The sequence below is a fragment of the Enhydra lutris genome, unplaced genomic scaffold, assembly GCF_002288905.1.
Source record: "Enhydra lutris kenyoni isolate GAN:26980312 unplaced genomic scaffold, ASM228890v2 scaffoldscaffold16, whole genome shotgun sequence".
Lineage (NCBI taxonomy): Eukaryota > Metazoa > Chordata > Mammalia > Carnivora > Mustelidae > Enhydra > Enhydra lutris.
In genome coordinates this window covers 25,106,984-25,125,024 of record NW_019154100.1, presented here as the reverse complement: position 1 = coordinate 25,125,024, position 18,041 = coordinate 25,106,984, and the positions used below count along the sequence as shown (strand labels likewise).

Below are 18,041 nucleotides of genomic sequence, written 5' to 3'. Positions count from 1 at the left end.
CCATTAGATATTTTAACCTTTGACCGTGGATAATTTTTTAAAAATCTTATTTCACTTGTGCTTTTGAGTAATGACTATATATGCGTGTACTTGTGTGTTTGCACATATGTGTATATTTGTATGTGTATAGGCTGGGTGCAGTTTATATATTGTGAGTTGTTTATAACCTTTGCCCATGTTTCTACTACAGTATTTTAAAAAAACAACTTGTAAAAGATTTTTTTATATATTAACTATTCTCGTTCTTCATTATAAATATTAGAAGTATTTTCTCAGTTTGCCATTTGTCTTCCTAAAGGCCTTTCTCATCCTACAATTGAAAAAAATATTTGTCTGCATTTTTTCTGGTACTTTTATGGTTTCATTTTTTTCCTCAAAAAAACCCTTCTAATCCATTAAGAATTCAGTCTTGTGTATGGCATGAGATAGGAATATGGCTTTATTTTTTTCCAGATGATTAGGCAATTCTTCTAACACCATTTATTGAATAGTCTATACCTCTTCCACCTAATGCATGGTTTTATATCTGCCAATGTGTTTCTTCTTTTTCCCTCCAGCTGAGGAGTGACTGGGTCTTCATTTCTGGATTAAAAAGTAATAATTCCTTGGCTTTTGTGAATAGGGGAAATCACACAGTGTGGAGGAAAAGCATGTTGACCCTTTAAAAAAAGTGGTCATATCTTTGTATGTTATAAATTAGGGTAGTCGGTATGTTGGTCAACAAATATCCTCAGATCTCTACCTATTAGATACATGGTACCATTGTATTTCCTGACCATTCTGGCTGGCTGAGGCCATATGACCAGTCTGGCAAATTTTGAGTGGACATGATGTGTGTTAGTTTTGGGCCAGAGCATTTAATTGCTGGTGTGAGACTTTCCAGAACCCTTCATGTTGGATGGTGGCTGCGCCTTCAGTCTGGATCACTGAATGACTAGGATGAGAAAAGCTCTCCTGTCCTCGCTACCAGACATAGTGACCAGTAAATAAACCTTTCTTGGTATAAGCCAGTAATATTTGGAGGTTCTTTATGTCAGAAGTGTAACTTGGCCTATCCAGACCTACGGAGTCTCTTTCAGTATTTCCATTTGATTTCTTTGTCATCAACTGAACCCCCACTAGAGGGTTTTCTAAGGAGAAGGTATTCTTTAATATATAGTGATTGACACAAAGGAAAAATAAGGCGGTCTTAGAAAAAAATAAATGAAATAATAACTTCTTGTTTAATTTGGGGGGTAACTTTGATTTTTTATCCAGGTAATCTGGAGCTCTCATAATGTTTGCCAAAGCAACGAGGAATTTTCTTAAAGAAGTTGATGCTGGAGGTAACCTGATTGCAGTATCAAACTTGAATGACTCTGATAAGTTACAACTTCTAAGTCTGGTGACCAAAAAGAAGAGATTCTGGTGCTGGCAGAGACCCAAGTACCAGTTTTTATCTGTCACCCTTGGAGATGTACTCACAGAAGACCAGTTTCTGAGTCCAGGTAAGTGTCTTTGGGTATATTCTACAGTTAGTCCCTGAAAAGATGATGATTCATCTTCTAGGCACATGGTGTCATGAGTGATCGATTGTAAGGTGAGACCTTACAATGAATTCTGTTTCTTTGCATACGCTCTTAAAGACATTTCCTCCCTTCCTCCTTCCCTCCCTTCCTTTTTTTCTTACTTTTTTTTTTTTTTTTTTTTAGAATTTATATATTTTTTTGGGAGGGGGGTGTAAGGGACAAAGAGAGGAAGAGAGAATCTCAAGCAGACTCCCCGCTGAGCACGTTGCCCGAGGTGAGGCTCAAACCCACAATCCTGAATTCCTGACCTGAGCTGAAATCAAGAGTTGGACGCTTAACTGACTGAACCACCCAGGTGCCTCAAGGTACCCCATTTTTTAAATGAACAAAATTCTACAGGCCAGACAAGAGAAGTTATAGCTTAATTTTAAAAAAATTGCAGTTTTGAGTATTAAAATAATACATGCCCATTGTAAGTGTTGTGGCCACCCAGCATAGGTAAGATGGATCTGCCACCCAAAATCTGATTTAGGTTGAAGTTGATGATGCCACTATCCATCAGAAGGGTGTGGAAAGTTTTGTTATTCACATAAGGGAGCTTTCTGGTGAGAGCAGAGCAGACAGGCTATCAAGCTGTTCCAAAAAATAGCTAGAGAAGAGGGGAGGTAAAGAAATAAAATTTCTGTGTAGCACTTTGTATGATCTAGAACTGTTCTTTTTATCAGAAAATGACATTGTTCTGGCCTAAACTCAGTGGACATATTGAGCACGTGCTATGTGCCAGGCTCTGTGTTATGTGATTTACATACATCAGCGTGTAACAGAACCCATCAGGAAGGTGGTGTCTCCAGATCACAGCTGAGAAGACGGAGGTTCCGGGAGATGCGTGGTAGCCAGTTCTTCTAGGTAGGGATAGTAGAATAGCGATTAAAATCTGGTGCTCTTAACAAGCGCTCTGTGCTACTTCCCAAAGCATTTCCCAAAATGTTTGTATTCCATAAGATATAAATAGGAAAAGATTTGGGATTAAAGGATTTTCACTGATGTCTTATTTTCGGTGGTGGTGGTGACAGAGATGATTCTCTATTTCGTAAATTGTGAAGATAGTGATTGATGATAACTTCTCAGCCCTTGCTGAGGAATGGTTTCCTTGACTGAAGTGAAGGAAATACAGGTGTAGGCGGCAGTGAGTGGATGGAAAGAAGTTTTGCAGACTTCAGACAGACTTGAATCTCTTAGAAATACAGCCAGGAGCCCAGGAGAGCCTTGGGTCAGGGAAGTGGAAAAAGCCAAGTGTAAAAGTTCCTAAGAGGCTCTAAATACAGCTATATCAAATGAAAATGACTGACATTTTTCTGGTGGTATTTGGCTGGATTAAAACTGAGAACAGTAGAAATCTGGAGATAAGAGCAGGGGTCAATTCTGAGATGAGATCAGCACATATTTATCTTCGGTGTCCGGATAAGAACGGCTGGTCTTGAAGGCAATGTGCTGGTATCCTAGGTGTGACCAGGTGAGGAACACAGTAATTCCCAGAGGACTTGACTGAAGCTGGGACACCTGGACTGGGGGGAGGTGGCATCTTTCCAAGTCTGGGAAGCCAGGAAGTAAGGGCAGAGAGCCTGGGGCTTGTCGGTCCGAGGATGGTGTTTGAGAGAGAGGGAGGGAGGAAGGGAGGGCAGGCATGCCCACTGACTTTATCTGAGGAGAGATAAGGTATTGTATGATAAGGAATGAAATGGCTGGGTAGAGGTCAGTGTAAACAGGTGAGCCTGGGATGCCTGGGTGGCTCAGTCAAGCCTCAGACTTGTGATTTCAGCTTGGGTCAGGAGCTCAGGGCGGTGAGATCCAGCTCCCTGTCAATCCTGCATCCATGCTGGGGGTGGAGCCTGTTTAAGATTCTGTCTCTCCCTCTGCCCGTGCCATCGCTCTAAAAAATAAATAAATAAAAATAAAAAATAAACAAGTAAGTACAGGAAAGGAAATTTTTTCATAGAGATGGTAGCGAAGGCCAGGGGAATGTCCTCCCAGACTGGTGGGTGGGAAGGGGAGATGCCCGCACTCCACATGGCTGGGGAAGGCAGACCACTTGAAGGTGGGTCATGAGCAGAACTGCCGTTTTCACTCTGCTTCGGTGTCCTCCTCATGCAGTTCCTTTACAGTCTTCACCGGGGGAAAGCACACATTTAAAATATTCTATTTAGGAGCACCTGGGTGGCTCAGTGGGTTAAGCATCTGCCTTCGGCTCAGGTGGTGACCTCGGTGTCCTGGGATCGAGCCCTGCATCGGGCTCTCTGCTCAGTGGGGAGCCTGCTTCCTCCCTCCCTCTGCCTGCCTCTCTGTCTACTTGTGATCTCTGTCAAATAAATACATAAAATCTTTAAAAAAAAATAAAATATAGAATATTCTATTTAAAAAAATTTTAAAAATTCTATCTGAATAGTGGTTAAATGGATGCTTGCTTTAAAGTTTGTTTACTTATTTATCTTTAAGTAATCTCTATAGCCATTGTGGGGCTAAACCTCACAACCCCGAGATCAAGAGTTGAGTGCTCTGCCGACTGAGCCAGCCAGGGGCCCCAGGATGCTGGCTTTAAACTTATTTGTTAAACTCTTCAGATACTTGTGGTGCCCCTGTCTACATACATATATATTGGAAATGAAAGACGAAATAAACAAAAACAGCACCCAATAGCGCCCCCTGGCCACCAGCCCCATCCCTCTCTCAGTACCTCGGGGGGCTAGCTCCATTTTGGTTTGAACACACACCGAGCATGGCTGCCAATTTTCCATTTTAAATGGAAATTCAAAATTTTTTCCTGTGGTTTTCTACAGGATTGGGAAGGTAGGTGACCTAAGGCAGCTAGGTGGCCAAATTATCCTCAGACTCCTTTGCCTGTCTCATTCACTCCAGTGGTCGTGGAGTCGGACTTTGTGAAATACGAGGGCAAGTTTCAAAACCACGTGAGCGGGACCATCGAGACGGCACTAGGGAAGGTCAAGCTGAATGTTGGAGGCAAAGGACTTGTGGAAAGTCAGTCTTCTTTTGGAAGCCTGAGGAAGCAGGAGGTGGACCTGCAGCAGCTCATCAGAGATTCCACTGAGAGGTAATGATAATTCTGTTTGGCATTTTGGATTTGACACGTATCTCATTCAGTGGGACCTTTGTAAAAAGGGTGACGGATGGGAACTTTGCCCCAAAGCAAAGTTGCTTTGATTGAGTGTTGGGTTGAAACTTTCTGAGAGCTCATCCTTTTAGCCTGGAATTTCTTCATTGTTCTTAGCTGGAGTGGGGAGAAGTGGAAAATATTATTATTATTATTATTTTTTGATTGAGGTGTAATTGACATATAATGTTGTATTAGTTTCAGGTGCACAACATAATGATTTGTTATTTGTCCCTATTGCAAGATGATCACCACATCTATCTACCACCATATGTAGTTGCAAATATGTTTTTTTCTTGTGATGAGAGCTTTTAAAATGTATTCTCTCGGCAACTTTCAAACCTGCAGTATGACTGACTGTAGTCAGTGTGTTGTGTCTTACATCTTTCACAGCTGGACTTTTGCACCTTTCCATCTTTACCCATTTCACGTACCTCCACCCTCCACCTCTGGCAACCACTAATCTGGTCTCCGTATCCATGAGCTTGTTTGTTTTGATTCCATATATAAGTGAGATTGGGCTCTTCTTGTCTTTCTGTGTGACTTATTTCACTTGGCATAATCCCCTCGAGCTCCATCCATGCTGTCCCAAATGGCAAGATTTCCTTCTTTTATGTGGCTGAATACTACTCCATCGTGTATTCCAGGAGTGTCCAAGAACTCAACTCAGTGCTGGTACTGTCTGCCTACAGATAGTATCAGCTTCATAGGGTAAGGGTTCAGTCCTAAAAAGACTGTCCTCAACCCTTAGTCTGTGTCGGATGCCAGCAGCAAGCCCAGGCTATTCCTTGTGCTTCTGACGATGAGGCATGCAGGTTGGAGATTCCCCTGCCCCTGTCCTTGGACTTCAGACGCCCTTCGCAAGTCCAGGTTGTCAGCTGTACTTCTGACCAACTGGCTAAAAATCAGATTCCCATGACCCGCTCCTTGAGTTCAGTTAATTTGAAATATGAAACATTTTACATAGGAGATCACTTTTATTACAAAAGGATAATAACTCAGGAACAGCCAGGTGGAGGAGATGCATGGGGCATGGTATGGGAAAAGTCATGGAGCCTCCCTGCTCTCTCCAGGTCACCACTCTTTCCAAATCTTCATGTGTTCACCAATCTAGAAGCTCTCTGAACCCTGTCTTTTTGGGTTTTTATAGAGGCTTTATCACACAGTCAGAATTGATTAAACCCTCATGGACCATTGGTGATTGATTGAGCCTCCAGCCCCTCTCCCCTCCCTAGACATTGGGCTGTGGGTACTGAAAGTTAAAACCTTCTAATTACAGGTTGACTCCCTAACCAGCCCCCATCTTTAGGTTACCTCAGGCTTTCCCAAAGTCACTACATTAACATAACAAAAGACACCTTTATTGCTTCTTTCCCAGGAAATTCCACAGGTTTTAGAAGCTCTGTGCCAAGAACTGGGTTGAAGACCAAATATATATTTCTTACTATAAATCACAATATAACATATATATACTCTAATTCTTTATCCTTTCATATATCCATGGATACTTAGCTTGTTTCTATATTTTTGCTATTCTAAATAATCCTGCAGTGAACATGGGGACACAAATCTTTTTGCAAAAACGTTTGAATACTTGGCATAAATACGCAGAAGTGAAAATTCTGGATTGTATGGTAGTTCTATTTTAAATTTTTGAGGAACATTTATACTGTTTTCCATAGTGGTTGCACCAATTTATAATTTCACCAACAGAGCCAAGGTTTCCCATTTTTCCACATCCCCTCCAACTCTTGTTACTTCTTGTCTTTTTTTTTTTTTTTTTTTAAGATTTTATTTATTTGACAGAGGGATCACAAGTAGACAGAGAGGCAGACAGAGAAAGAGGGGGGAAGCAGGCTCCTTGCTGAGCAGAGAGCCTGATTCGGGACTCGATCCCAGGAACTTGGGATCATGACCTGAGCCAAAGGCAGCAGCTTAACCAACTGAGCCACCCAGGTGCCCACTTCTTGTCTTTTTGATACGAGCTATTCTAACAGGTGGGAGGTGATGTCTCCTTGTGGCTTTGATTTGTATTTCCTTTTTTTTTTTTTTTTTTTTAAGATTTTTATTATTTGAGAGAGAGAGAGAATATGAGATGTTGGAGGGCTAGAGGGAGAAGCAGACTCCTCATTGAGCTGGGAGCCTGATGTGGGATTCAATCCTGGGACTCCCACCTGTTCCCACCTGAGCTGAAGGCAGACACTTAGCCAACTGAGCCACCCAGGTGCCCAGATTTGCATTTCCTTGATGAGTGATACTGAGCATCTTTTCATGTGGCCATTGGCTATCTGTATGTCTTCTTTGGGAAAATGTCTAGTCAGATCTGCCCATTTTAAAAATTGGATTTCTTTTTTCAGTTGGATTGTATGAGTTCTTTTTTTTTTTTTAATTTTTAATTTTTTATAAACATATATTTTTATCCCTAGGGGTACAGGTCTGTGAATCGCTAGGTTTAAACACTTCACAGCACTCACCATAGCACATACCCTCCCCAATGTCCATAACCCCATCCTTCTCTCCCAACCCCCCTCCCCCCAGCAACCCTCAGTTTGTTTTGTGAGATTAAGAGTCACTTATGGTTTGTCTCCCTCCCAATCCCATCTTGTTTCATTTATTCTTCTCCTACCCCCTTAACCCCCCATGTTGCATCTCCACTTCCTCATATCAGGGAGATCCTATGATAGTTGTCTTTCTCCGATTGACTTATTTCGCTAAGCATGATACCCTCTAGTTCCATCCACATCGTCGCAAATGGCAAGATTTCATTTCTTTTGATGGCTGCATAGTATTCCATTGTGTATATATACCACATCTTCTTTATCCATTCATCTGTTGATGGACATCTAGGTTCTTTCCATAGTTTGGCTATTGTAGACATTACTGCTATAAACATTCGGGTGCACGTGCCCCTTCGGATCACTACGTTTGTATCTTTAGGGTAAATACCCAGTAGTGCAATTGCTGGGTCATAGGGTAGTTCTATTTTCAACTTTTTGAGGACCCTCCATGCTTTTTTCCAGAGTGGTTGCACCAGCTTGCATTCCCACCAACAGTGTAAGAGGGTTCCCCTTTCTCCGCATCCTCGCCAGCATCTGTCATTTCCTGACTTGTTAATTTTAGCCATTCTGACTGGTGTGAGGTGATATCTCATTGTGGTTTTGATTTGTATTTCTCTGGTGCCGAGTGATGTGGAGCACTTTTTTAATGTGTCTCTTGGCCATCTGGATGTCTTCTTTGCAGAAATGTCTGTTCATGTCCTCTGCCCATTTCTTGATTGGATTATTTGTTCTTTGGGTGTTGAGTTTGCTAAGTTCTTTATAGATTTTGGACACTAGCCCTTTATCTGATATGTTGTTTGCAAATATCTTCTCCCATTCTGTCAGTTGTCTTCTGGTTTTGGTAACAGTTTCCTTTGCTGTGCAAAAGCTTTTGATCTTGATGAAATCCCAATAGTTCATTTTTGCCCTTGCTTCCCTTGCCTTTGTTGATGTTCCTAGGAAGATGTTAATGCAGCTGAGGTCGAAGAGGTTGCTGCCTGTGTTCTCCTCAAGGATTTTGATGGATTCCTTTCTCACATTGAGGTCCTTCATCCATTTTGAGTCTATTTTCGTGTGTGGTGTAAGGAAATGGTCCAATTTCATTTTTCTGCATGTGGCTGTCCAATTTTCCCAACACCATTTATTGAAGAGACTGTCTTTTTTCCATTGGACATTCTTTCCTGCTTTGTCGAAGATTAGTTGACCATCGAGTTGAGGGTCTATTTCTGGGCTCTCTATTCTGTTCCATTGATCTATGTGTCTGTTTTTGTGCCAGTACCATGCTGTCCAAATCGGCAAAGAAGAAGTCAAACTATCACTCTTCACAGATGATATGATACTATATGTGGAAAACCCAAAAGACTCCACTCCAAAACTGCTAGAACTTGTACAGGAATTCAGTAAAGTGTCAGGATATAAAATCAGTGCACAGAAATCAGTTGCATTTCTCTACACCAACAACAAGACAGAAGAAAGAGAAATTAAGGAGTCAATCCCATTTACAATTGCACCCAAAACTATAAGATACCTAGGAATAAACCTAACCAAAGAGGCTAAGAATCCATACTCAGAAAACTATAAAGTACTCATGAAAGAAATTGAGGAAGACACAAATGGAAAAATGTTCCATACTCCTGGATTGGAAGAACAAATATTATGAAAATGTCTATGCTACCTAAAGCAATCTACACATTTAATGCAATGCCTATCAAAATACCATCCATTTTTTTCAAAGAAATGGAATAAATAAACCTAAAATTTATATGGAACCAGAAAAGACCTCTAATAGCCAAAGGAATTTTGAAAATGTATGAGTTCTTTATATATTTTATATATTAACTCTGTGTTGGGTGTATGATTCGCAAATACTTTTTCCATTTAGTAGGTTGCCTTTTCATTTTGTTGATGGTTTCCTTTGTTGTGCAGAAGTATTTTAGTTTGATGTAGTCCCATTTTCTATTTTTGCTTTTGTTGCTTTTGCTTTTGGTGTCAGATTAAAAAACTAATTGCCAAGGCTGATGTCTAAGAACTTACCATCCATGCTTTCTTCTGGGAGTTTTATGGTTTCAGGTGTAACATTAAAGTCTTTAATTACTTTGAGTTAATTTTTGTGGATGATGTAAGATAGTGGCCCAGTTTCATTCTTTTGCATATGGTTATCCAGTTTTTCTAATACCATTTATTGAAGAGACTGTCCTCTCCCCATTTTATATTCTTGGCTTCTTTGTCATTAATTAAATGACTGTATGTGCATGGGTTTATTTCTGGACTCTGTATTCTGTTCCACTGATCTGTATGTCTGTTTTATGTCCAAGTCTTACTGTTTTGATTAGTGTAGTTTTGTAATATAGTTTGAAATAAGACAGTGTGATATCTCTAGCTTTGTTGTTCCTCCTCAAGATTGCTTTGGCTACTCAGGAATTTTTGTGGTTCTCTTCAAATTCTAGAATTTTTAGAGGTGTTTTTTTTTTTTTTTTTTTTTTTTTTTTGTGAAAACTGCATTGGAATTTTGTTAAAAGATTTTATTTATGGGACGCCTGTGTGGCTCAGTTGGTTAAGCGGCTGCCTTTGGCTCAGGTCATGATCCCAGCAACCTGGGATTGAGTCACACATCAGGCTCCTTGCTCTGCAGGGAGCCTGCTTCTCTGTCTGCCTCTGCCTGCCACTCTGCCTACCTGTGCCCTCTCTGTCTCTCTGACAAATAAATAAATAAAATCTTTTTTTTAAAAAAAGATTTTATTTATTTATTTTACAGAGAATGAGAGACAGAGCATGAGTGGGGAGTGTGGGGAGGAGGCAGAGGGAGAGGGAGAAGCAGATTCCTTGCTGAGCTGGGAGCCCAGGATGGGACTTGATCCCAGGACCCTGGGATCATGACTTGAGCTAAAGGCAGATGCTTAACCAACTGAGCCACCTAGGAGCCCCAGTACATTCAAATTTTGAAGGGAATTACATTCGATCTGTAGGTTGTTTTGGATAGTAGGGACATTCTAGTACTATTCTAATCCATGAGCATAGAATATCTTATTATTTATTTATTTTTTAATTTATTATTTATTTTAAAGATTTTATTTATTTATTTGACAGAGATCACAAGTAGGCAGAGAGGTAGGCAGAGAGAGATGGGGAAGCTGGCTCCCTGCTGAGCAGAGAGCCTGATGCAGGGCTTGAACCCAGGACCCTGGGATCATGACCTGGGCCGAAGGCAGAGGCTTTAACCCACTGAGACACCCAGGTGCCCCTTTTTCAATTTATTTTTATCAGAGGCTTACAGTTTTCAGTGTACAGAATATTCATCTCTTTGGTTAAATTTATTCTTAGATATTTTATTCTTTTTGATGTAATTATAAATGGAATTATTTTCTTAATTTCTCTTTTGGAATGTTCCTATCCGTGTATAGAAATGCAGCAGATTTTTGTGTATTGACTTTGTATCCTGGAACTTGGCTGAATTTCTTTATTAGTTCTAACAGTATTTTGGTGGGGTTTTTAGGATTTTCTGTATGTAATGTCGTGTGATATGCAAATAGTAGTAGTTTTATTTCTTCCTTTCCTGTGTGGTGGCATTTTATTTCTTTTTCTTGTCTAATCACTCTGGCTAGGATTTCTAGTACTATGTTGAATAAAGTAGAGAGAGTGAGCATCCTTGTTCCTATTCTTAGAGATAAAGCTTTGGATTTCACTGTTGAGTGTGGATTTTCACTGTGAGCTTATCATATATGGCCTTTATATTGAGGTATGTTCCCTCTGTATCTACTTGGTTGAGAGGTTTTATCATATAGGAATATTGAATTTTATTAACACTGCTTTTTCTGCATCTACTGAACTGATCGTATGATTGCTATGATTTCATTTTGTTAGGGTGGTGTATCACATTGATTGATTCATGGATCTCGAACCATCCTTGCATAACTGGAGTAAATTTGACTTGATCATTATGTATGATTCTTTTAATGTGGTGTTTTCTTCAGTTTGCTAATATTGTGTTGAGGATCTATGCATCTATGTCTATCATGGATATTGGCCTGTAATGTTCTTTCTTTTTAAAATTGAGGTGTAATTGACATGCAACATAGTATTAGTTTCGAGTATATAATATAATGATTACATTTTTGTATATATTGTGAAATGATCACCACAATAAGTCTTGTTAACATGTGTTACCCAACTGACCTATAATTTTCTTTTCTGTGATATTCTTGTCTGGTTTCAGTACCAAGGTAATGCTGCATTTTAAAATGAATTTGGAAGTGTTCTCTCCTTTTCTGTTTTTTGGTTGAGTTTGAAAAGGATTGCTATTCTTTAAATGTTTGGTAGACTTCACCACTGAGGCTCTTTGGTTGACTTTTGTTTGTTGGGAGATTTTGATTACTCTTTCAATCTCCTTATTAGTAACTGGACTGTTCAGATTTTTTTATTTCTTCCTGATTTAGTCTTAGTAGGTTGTATGTTTCTAGGTGTTTATTCTTTTCTTTCAGGTTGTGTCCAGTTTGTTGGTGTATAATTGTTCATTGTACTCTCTTAAGATCCTTTGTATTTCTGTGGTATCATTTGGAATATGTCTTCTCTTTCATTTCTGATTTTATTTATTTGAATCCTCTCTTCTTGGTGAGTCTAGTTAAAAGTTTGTCAATTTTGTCTGTCTGTCTAAAGAACCAGCCATTAGTTTCATTGATATTTTCTATTGTCTTATTAGTCTCTATTTCATTGATTTCTGCTCTCATCTTTGTTTTTTCCTTTCTTCTATTAATTTTGGGCTTTGTTCTTTTTCTAATTCCTTGAGGTGTAATATTAGGTTGTTTATTTGTTTTTCTAGTTTCTTGAGGTGTAGACATTTATTGCTATGTACTTCCTTCTTGGAACTTTTGCTGCATCCCATTAGTTTTGGTGTATTATATTTCTGTTTTCTTTTGTCTCGAGGTGTTTTTTTTTTTTTATTAGTAATCTTTTATTCTTTCACACATTGGTTGTTCCATAGTATGTTCTTTAATCTCCACATCTCTGTGAATTTTTCAGTTTTCTTCTGGTAATTGAATTTAGTTTCATACTATTGTGCTCAGAAAAGATTCTTGATATGATTTCAGTCATCTTAAATTTATTAAGAATTATCTTGTGGCATAACATAATGGTCTATACTGGAGAATGTTCCATATGAACTTGAGAGGAATGTGTATTCTGTTTTTGGATAGAATATTCTGTATATATCTGTTAAGTTCACCAGGCCTAACATGTCATTTAAGGCTGATACTTCCTTCCTGATAATCTGTCTGAGATGATCTATCCATTGATGAAAGTGAGATAGTAAAGCCCCATACTATTATTGTATTGCTATCTATTTCTTTCTTTAGGTCTGTTAATATTTGCTTTATGTATTTAGGTACTCCTATGTTAGGTACATAAACATTTACAAATATTATATTCTCTTGTTGGGTTGACTCCTTTAACATCAAATAATGCTCTTTGTCTTTTATCACAGTCCTTGTTTTAAAGTCTTTTTTGTCTGCTATAGCTAGCTTAGCTTTCTTTTGGTTTCCATCTATATGCAATATCTTTTTCCAGAACTTCACTGTCTGTATTTGTGTCTTTACATCTTAAGTGAATCTCTTATAGGCAGTATATAGATGGGTCTCAAGTGTTTGTTTGTTTTTTTTTATCCATTCAGCTACTATGCATTTTTATTGGAGAATTTAGTCCATTTACATTTAAGGGAAGCACTCTATTAGCAATAATCGTGCCTTGGATAAACCTCATTGGGTAGGATACTACCACTGCACAAAGCTTAAGGGAAGCACTCTAAAAGGATGTTACTTCAGGCAAATATGTACTTTTTAAAAAAAGTTCTGCTATTTATAAAATGCCAATGAGGAGAATGCTATGACCTACATTTTTAAATATTGATATCAGAAGCAAGAAAATGACATTCCCCTCTGGTTCCTGCTAGCTTTCTGATTAGGAAAAGAAGAAAGCAAATTGGGGGCTTTAGCAGAAGAGCTGGTTTTCAACTAGGAGATCTTGAAGAAAACCCCACAGTTATTCCTTGCTTAGCTTGTAGTAAATACATTTTACTCCATATAACTCATTCTTTTTACCTTACGTCTATTAAACAGTCGATAAGGAATTTTGTTGAGTGCCCACTATGTGCCATGTTTGGAATTTGGAATTTTGTTGAGTGCCCACTATGTTCTACATGCTTGGGATGCTGCAGTGACCAAAATGCCAACATTTCTGCTGTATAATCTAGTGGGGAGAGACACAAAATGTCCAACTCAGTGTAGTATATACTAGGTTGATGGGGATTGGTTTTATGGAGAAGAATATAGCAAGAAGGGAGATAGGGCGTACTAGGAATGGGGTTTATGATTTGAAAAAGTGGCCATAGAAGGCATTGCAGGGAAGTTGGCATCAGTGCAAATATTTGAAGGAGGACAGATTCAAGTACAGGGGTATCCTGGGCAAGACTGTTGTAGGCAGGGGCCAGTGTGGCTGGAGTAAGTAAGCTGGGCAGGAGAAAGGGAGGCCGGGGGCGTAAAAGGAGTGGATGGCAAGTTCTACAGGGACTTGCAGGCTGCTAGAAAGACTTCAGCTTTTATTCAGAGTGAGATGGGAAGCCACCAGAAGACTTTGAGCAAGAAGTGACATGGTGGGACTCATTTTTTAGAGGGATATTTCTGGCTGCTGATTTGAGAAGAGAGTGGATGAGTGGAAGCAGGGAGTCCAATTGAGAAGTTTTTGCAATCATCTTCACGAGAGCTGATGTTTCCGTTTGTATGTTAACATATGTGTGCTTTTCTGTGTAGTTTTATCTCCCTTTTTCTTTCTTTCATTTTTTGTTTTTACTCTTGTTCATTTAAAACAGAAAATGCAACTCCAAATAAAGAGAAAACTCACTTGCATTTGTGTATAGGTGGTTTATTTTCACTTTCCCAACATTCTTAGGATTATATGAAATATAAAATACATTCACTCATTGAACAAAATTATGTTTAAACAAATTAACGAGTAAATACTACCATAAAAGTCATGTATCAAGCATGTAGTGGGTGGATTTTGTATAGACCTTGAGAACACTGAGGCAACTGCAGTCTTCAAAGCTTGTTCACTAACCACTGGTGCTTAATGGACTTGAAAGACCTTGGCCATTATTCACTTCCTCCCAGTACTTCCTAGGACTCTAAGACTCTGGCAAGAATCTCCCTTTGGTCAGAAAAATTTAAGCTCTCTCTGATGATACTGGGTGGAAGGGACAGCCATTTCATTCTGTGACAGTCATAGTCTTTATTTTCCTTTCTCTGTGGCTTTTTTTCTTTGCTAGGGAGGCATTTTCCTTTTCTACTACAATACTTGGGACTCACCAGAAACACATCTGTTGTTTATCTGAAAATAAAATTTATCTGGGCATCATCCATTTTTATTTGCTAAGTCTGGCAAATAAGGAGGAAGGAGTACAGGTGGGCTAGGAGTGTCAGGGGCCTCTGATTCTCAGTCATCAGACAGATCTCTGTAGTTGAGTCCTGTTGGGAAGTTTTGTTACTTCTATTTTTTTTTTTTTTAATTTTTAAAGGGTTTTTTTTTTTTTTTTTTAAAGATTTTATTTGTTTGTTTGACAGAGAGCTCACAAGTAGGCAGAAAAGCAGACAGAGAGAGGGGAAAGTGGGCTGCCTGCTGAGGAGTGAGCCTGATGTGGGGTTCGATCCCAGGACCCTGAGATCATGACCTGAGTGGAAGGCAGGCGCTTAACCCACTGAGCCACCCAGGCACCCCTTGTTACTTCTGTTTTGTGACCCACGTTTGGCAATGCTTTATAATCATATTTCCCAGTATAGGTTTTCCAAACCCTCTTTGTGATTCAGGTGTAGAGGATGATGCCAACAGGAAGCATATGGAAAGGGGTCAGTGAGTAGAGATAGGAGAAAATATTCTGAAGGGAAAGAAGTTCTTGCCAGAAGTTGTAAGTGGGAAGCCAGGGAGAGAGGAAGGGAAGGAAACAGGCCTCTACTGAGCACCTGCTGTGTGCCAGGCACTTTAAGGCACAGACACAAAGTGTGCATTTACTCTGCACAATTCTCTTCTTTTTCACTTAGGATCTAAGGCTCAGAAGGAAAAGTAACTTGTTTTCAGTCCCCGAGCTCAATTTGGATGCTGGAGCTGGGATTCAACCCAGGATTTTCCGGCTCTAAATTTCCTGTTCTTTCTTCAAAATTGTGTTTAAGTGACTGTGAGGCAAAGAAACTGGCTGAGGTAAAAGTAGCTAATGTTTTGGCACAGAACGTAAAGGTAAAGCATGAATCCAGGTTCCCAGCGCAGTGGACCGGACATATGTGTGAGCGAGCCCAGCGCGTGGCTAGGCCTGCCCACCTGGAGGTGCCGTACACTGGGATGAGATCACCTCAAGAGGGTCTTTAGAAGCTTGTTCATTGTAGAGGTGATGAAGGTGGTGAGGTGGAGGTGAGGAAGAGGGTGGCACTAGGAACATGGGAAGGAACACATTTAACACCTAGAAATAGAAGATGAGTCTTCTGACAGAGTCACCTCCTCCTTGTTCTGTTGCTAAGAGGTAAAGGTGAGCTACGGAGGGAGGGGGGATGGCAAGGGAAGACTCTCCCAGTCATGGGACAGAGATCATGTAGAGCAAATGTTCTTCTTACTTCATGCTGGAGTCATAAATTCTTATCTACATCATCTGCCTGTCTTTGGACTCCCACAACATCATTGGATTGATAAGGTACTGTTTGACATGTGTGGCCTTGGGAGAGGTAATTAGTAATGCTTAAGTACTGTACATTCTTGAGGACTTACTTGTAGTCAATAATTTTATTTCAGGTAATTTAGATAACTTGTCATCTGGGTAAAAGATATTTTAACCCTCAGAATTCAGAGTATTAGCTTTATTGTCCATGAAATGTATGTACCTCTCAAAAACTTCCTCTGTTCTTGAAAAAACGGGCACCTGCATGTACAACAAATTATCTAGCCTTGTTGAGCATGAAGGTATTCTACTGGAATTAACCTTCCAGACACCTGGAGCTGACCTCTTTGAATGAGAGCTCTGTTTATCTTTAAATATTCTTGATGGAAAACCACGCTACGATATATCAGGGACTTCTTTTTTTTAAAATTTTAAAAATTTTTTAAAATAACCATGTTTATTGAGATATTTTCATAATGATTTGGATTCATGTTTTATTCTTTTTTTTTTTTTAAAGATTTTATTTATTTATTTGACAGACAGAGATCACAAGTAGGCAGAGAGGCAGGCAGAGAAAGAGGAGGAAGCAGACTTTCTGCCGAGCAGAGAGCCCGATGTGGGGCTCGATCCCAGGACCCTGGGATCACGACCCGAGCCGAAGGCAGAGGCTTTAACCCACTGAGCCACCCAGGCGCCCCTCATGTTTTATTCTTAAGCTCATCACTATTTTGTAATAAACTCTCATTTTTCTGCCTTGTCGCCCATTGTCAGCAGCCGTCTGTTGCTGCCTCAGGTATAACCACCACACCCGAACCATCTCTGCCCCTAATCTCCTAGGGTTTTGGGGAGGTTTATTTCTGGTAAATAACTTCTATAACTTGCTATGTCACTTCTGCCCCTGGTCTGTTTTCTCAGCTGTTGCTGAAGCATCTGGACTAGATGACCTTTGAGGGTTTTCTCCTGGCTAAATATGAGAAGCGAGTGGACTCCAGAGTACACGCATCAGCCCCTTCTCCCTGAGTTCAGGCCCTGGTTTTAGCTGATTTCCAGGGCAGATACCATTCTCATTCTCTGTTGTATTGTAAAGCAAATTCTAGTAAAACAGATTCAATTTCTGAATGAATACCTAGTAATTAGAAGTTTGGCTTTTCATTAAGAATTCCAGCTTCGAAATGATGTGCCACTAATATATCATGCCAGCAGCGGTACGGCAACGACAAACTTCCATAATTATTTAAAATATTTCAAAATTACACTCAGTCTTATTGTATCTAAATACTTCCAAATTCCAAAGGTTTACACACAAAAATTTTTATGTAAAAAAATTCTTTTTAAAGATTTTTATTTTATTTGTCAGAGAGAGAGAGAGAGAGAGCACACATGTGTGATGCACAAGTATGAGCAGAGGGAGAGGTAGGCTGTCCTTGAGCAGGGAGCCCGACGCAGAACTTGATCCCAGGACCCTGGGATCATGACCTGAGCCGAAGACAGATGCTTAACTGACTGAGCCACCCAGGCAACCTGCACACAAGAACTTTTAAAAGCTCCTCTTTCTTGCGGCCCACATCTGACCTCTCTAAAGTTCCTACCGTAGCTCTCGTGAGCGTGTCCGCATGTGCTGTCTGCTTTTCCCTGATTTAGCAGTGATTTGAGGGCAGGTTTTGGAGGGCCCATGTCTTTCTTAAAGAAACCATGCACTGTGGTTGGAACTGTCTTCTTTCCAACCTGATAAATTTCCCTGTGGCCAGCAGATAGTTGGGAAATCCTTTTGTGCCAGTGTTCAACTCTGCACAGGCATTATTATTTTTCAACTCTTTTTTTTTTTTTAAGATTTTATTTATTTATTTGACAGAGAGATCACAAGTAATCAGAGAGGCAGGCAGAGAGAGGAGGGAAGCAGGCTCCCCACTGAGCAGAGAGCCTGATGCGGGACTCGATCCCAGGACTGTGAGACCATGAACCAAGCCAAAGGCAGAGGCTTAATCCATTGAGCCACCCAGGTGCCCCAGGCATTACTATTATTTAATTTATTTATTTGACAGACAGAGATCACAAGTAAGCAGAGAGGCAGGCAGAGAGAGAGGGGAAAGCAGGTTCCCTGCTGAGCAGAGAGCCTGATGTGGAGCTCGATCCCAGGACCCTGG

The 18,041-nt window shown here is 40.0% G+C and overlaps 1 protein-coding gene across 1 annotated transcript in view; it reads left to right on the top strand.

The window, feature by feature from the left end:
• Positions 1-1,041: 1,041 nt before the first annotated feature.
• Positions 1,042-18,041, top strand: part of LOC111147351 (gasdermin E) — a 63,976-nt gene continuing 46,976 nt past the window's right edge. The window contains exons 1-2 of the mRNA XM_022503354.1: positions 1,042-1,487; positions 4,422-4,614. Coding sequence (XP_022359062.1) covers positions 1,277-1,487; positions 4,422-4,614 — 404 coding nt within the window. The 5' untranslated portion in view covers positions 1,042-1,276. The remainder of the gene's footprint in view (positions 1,488-4,421; positions 4,615-18,041) is intronic.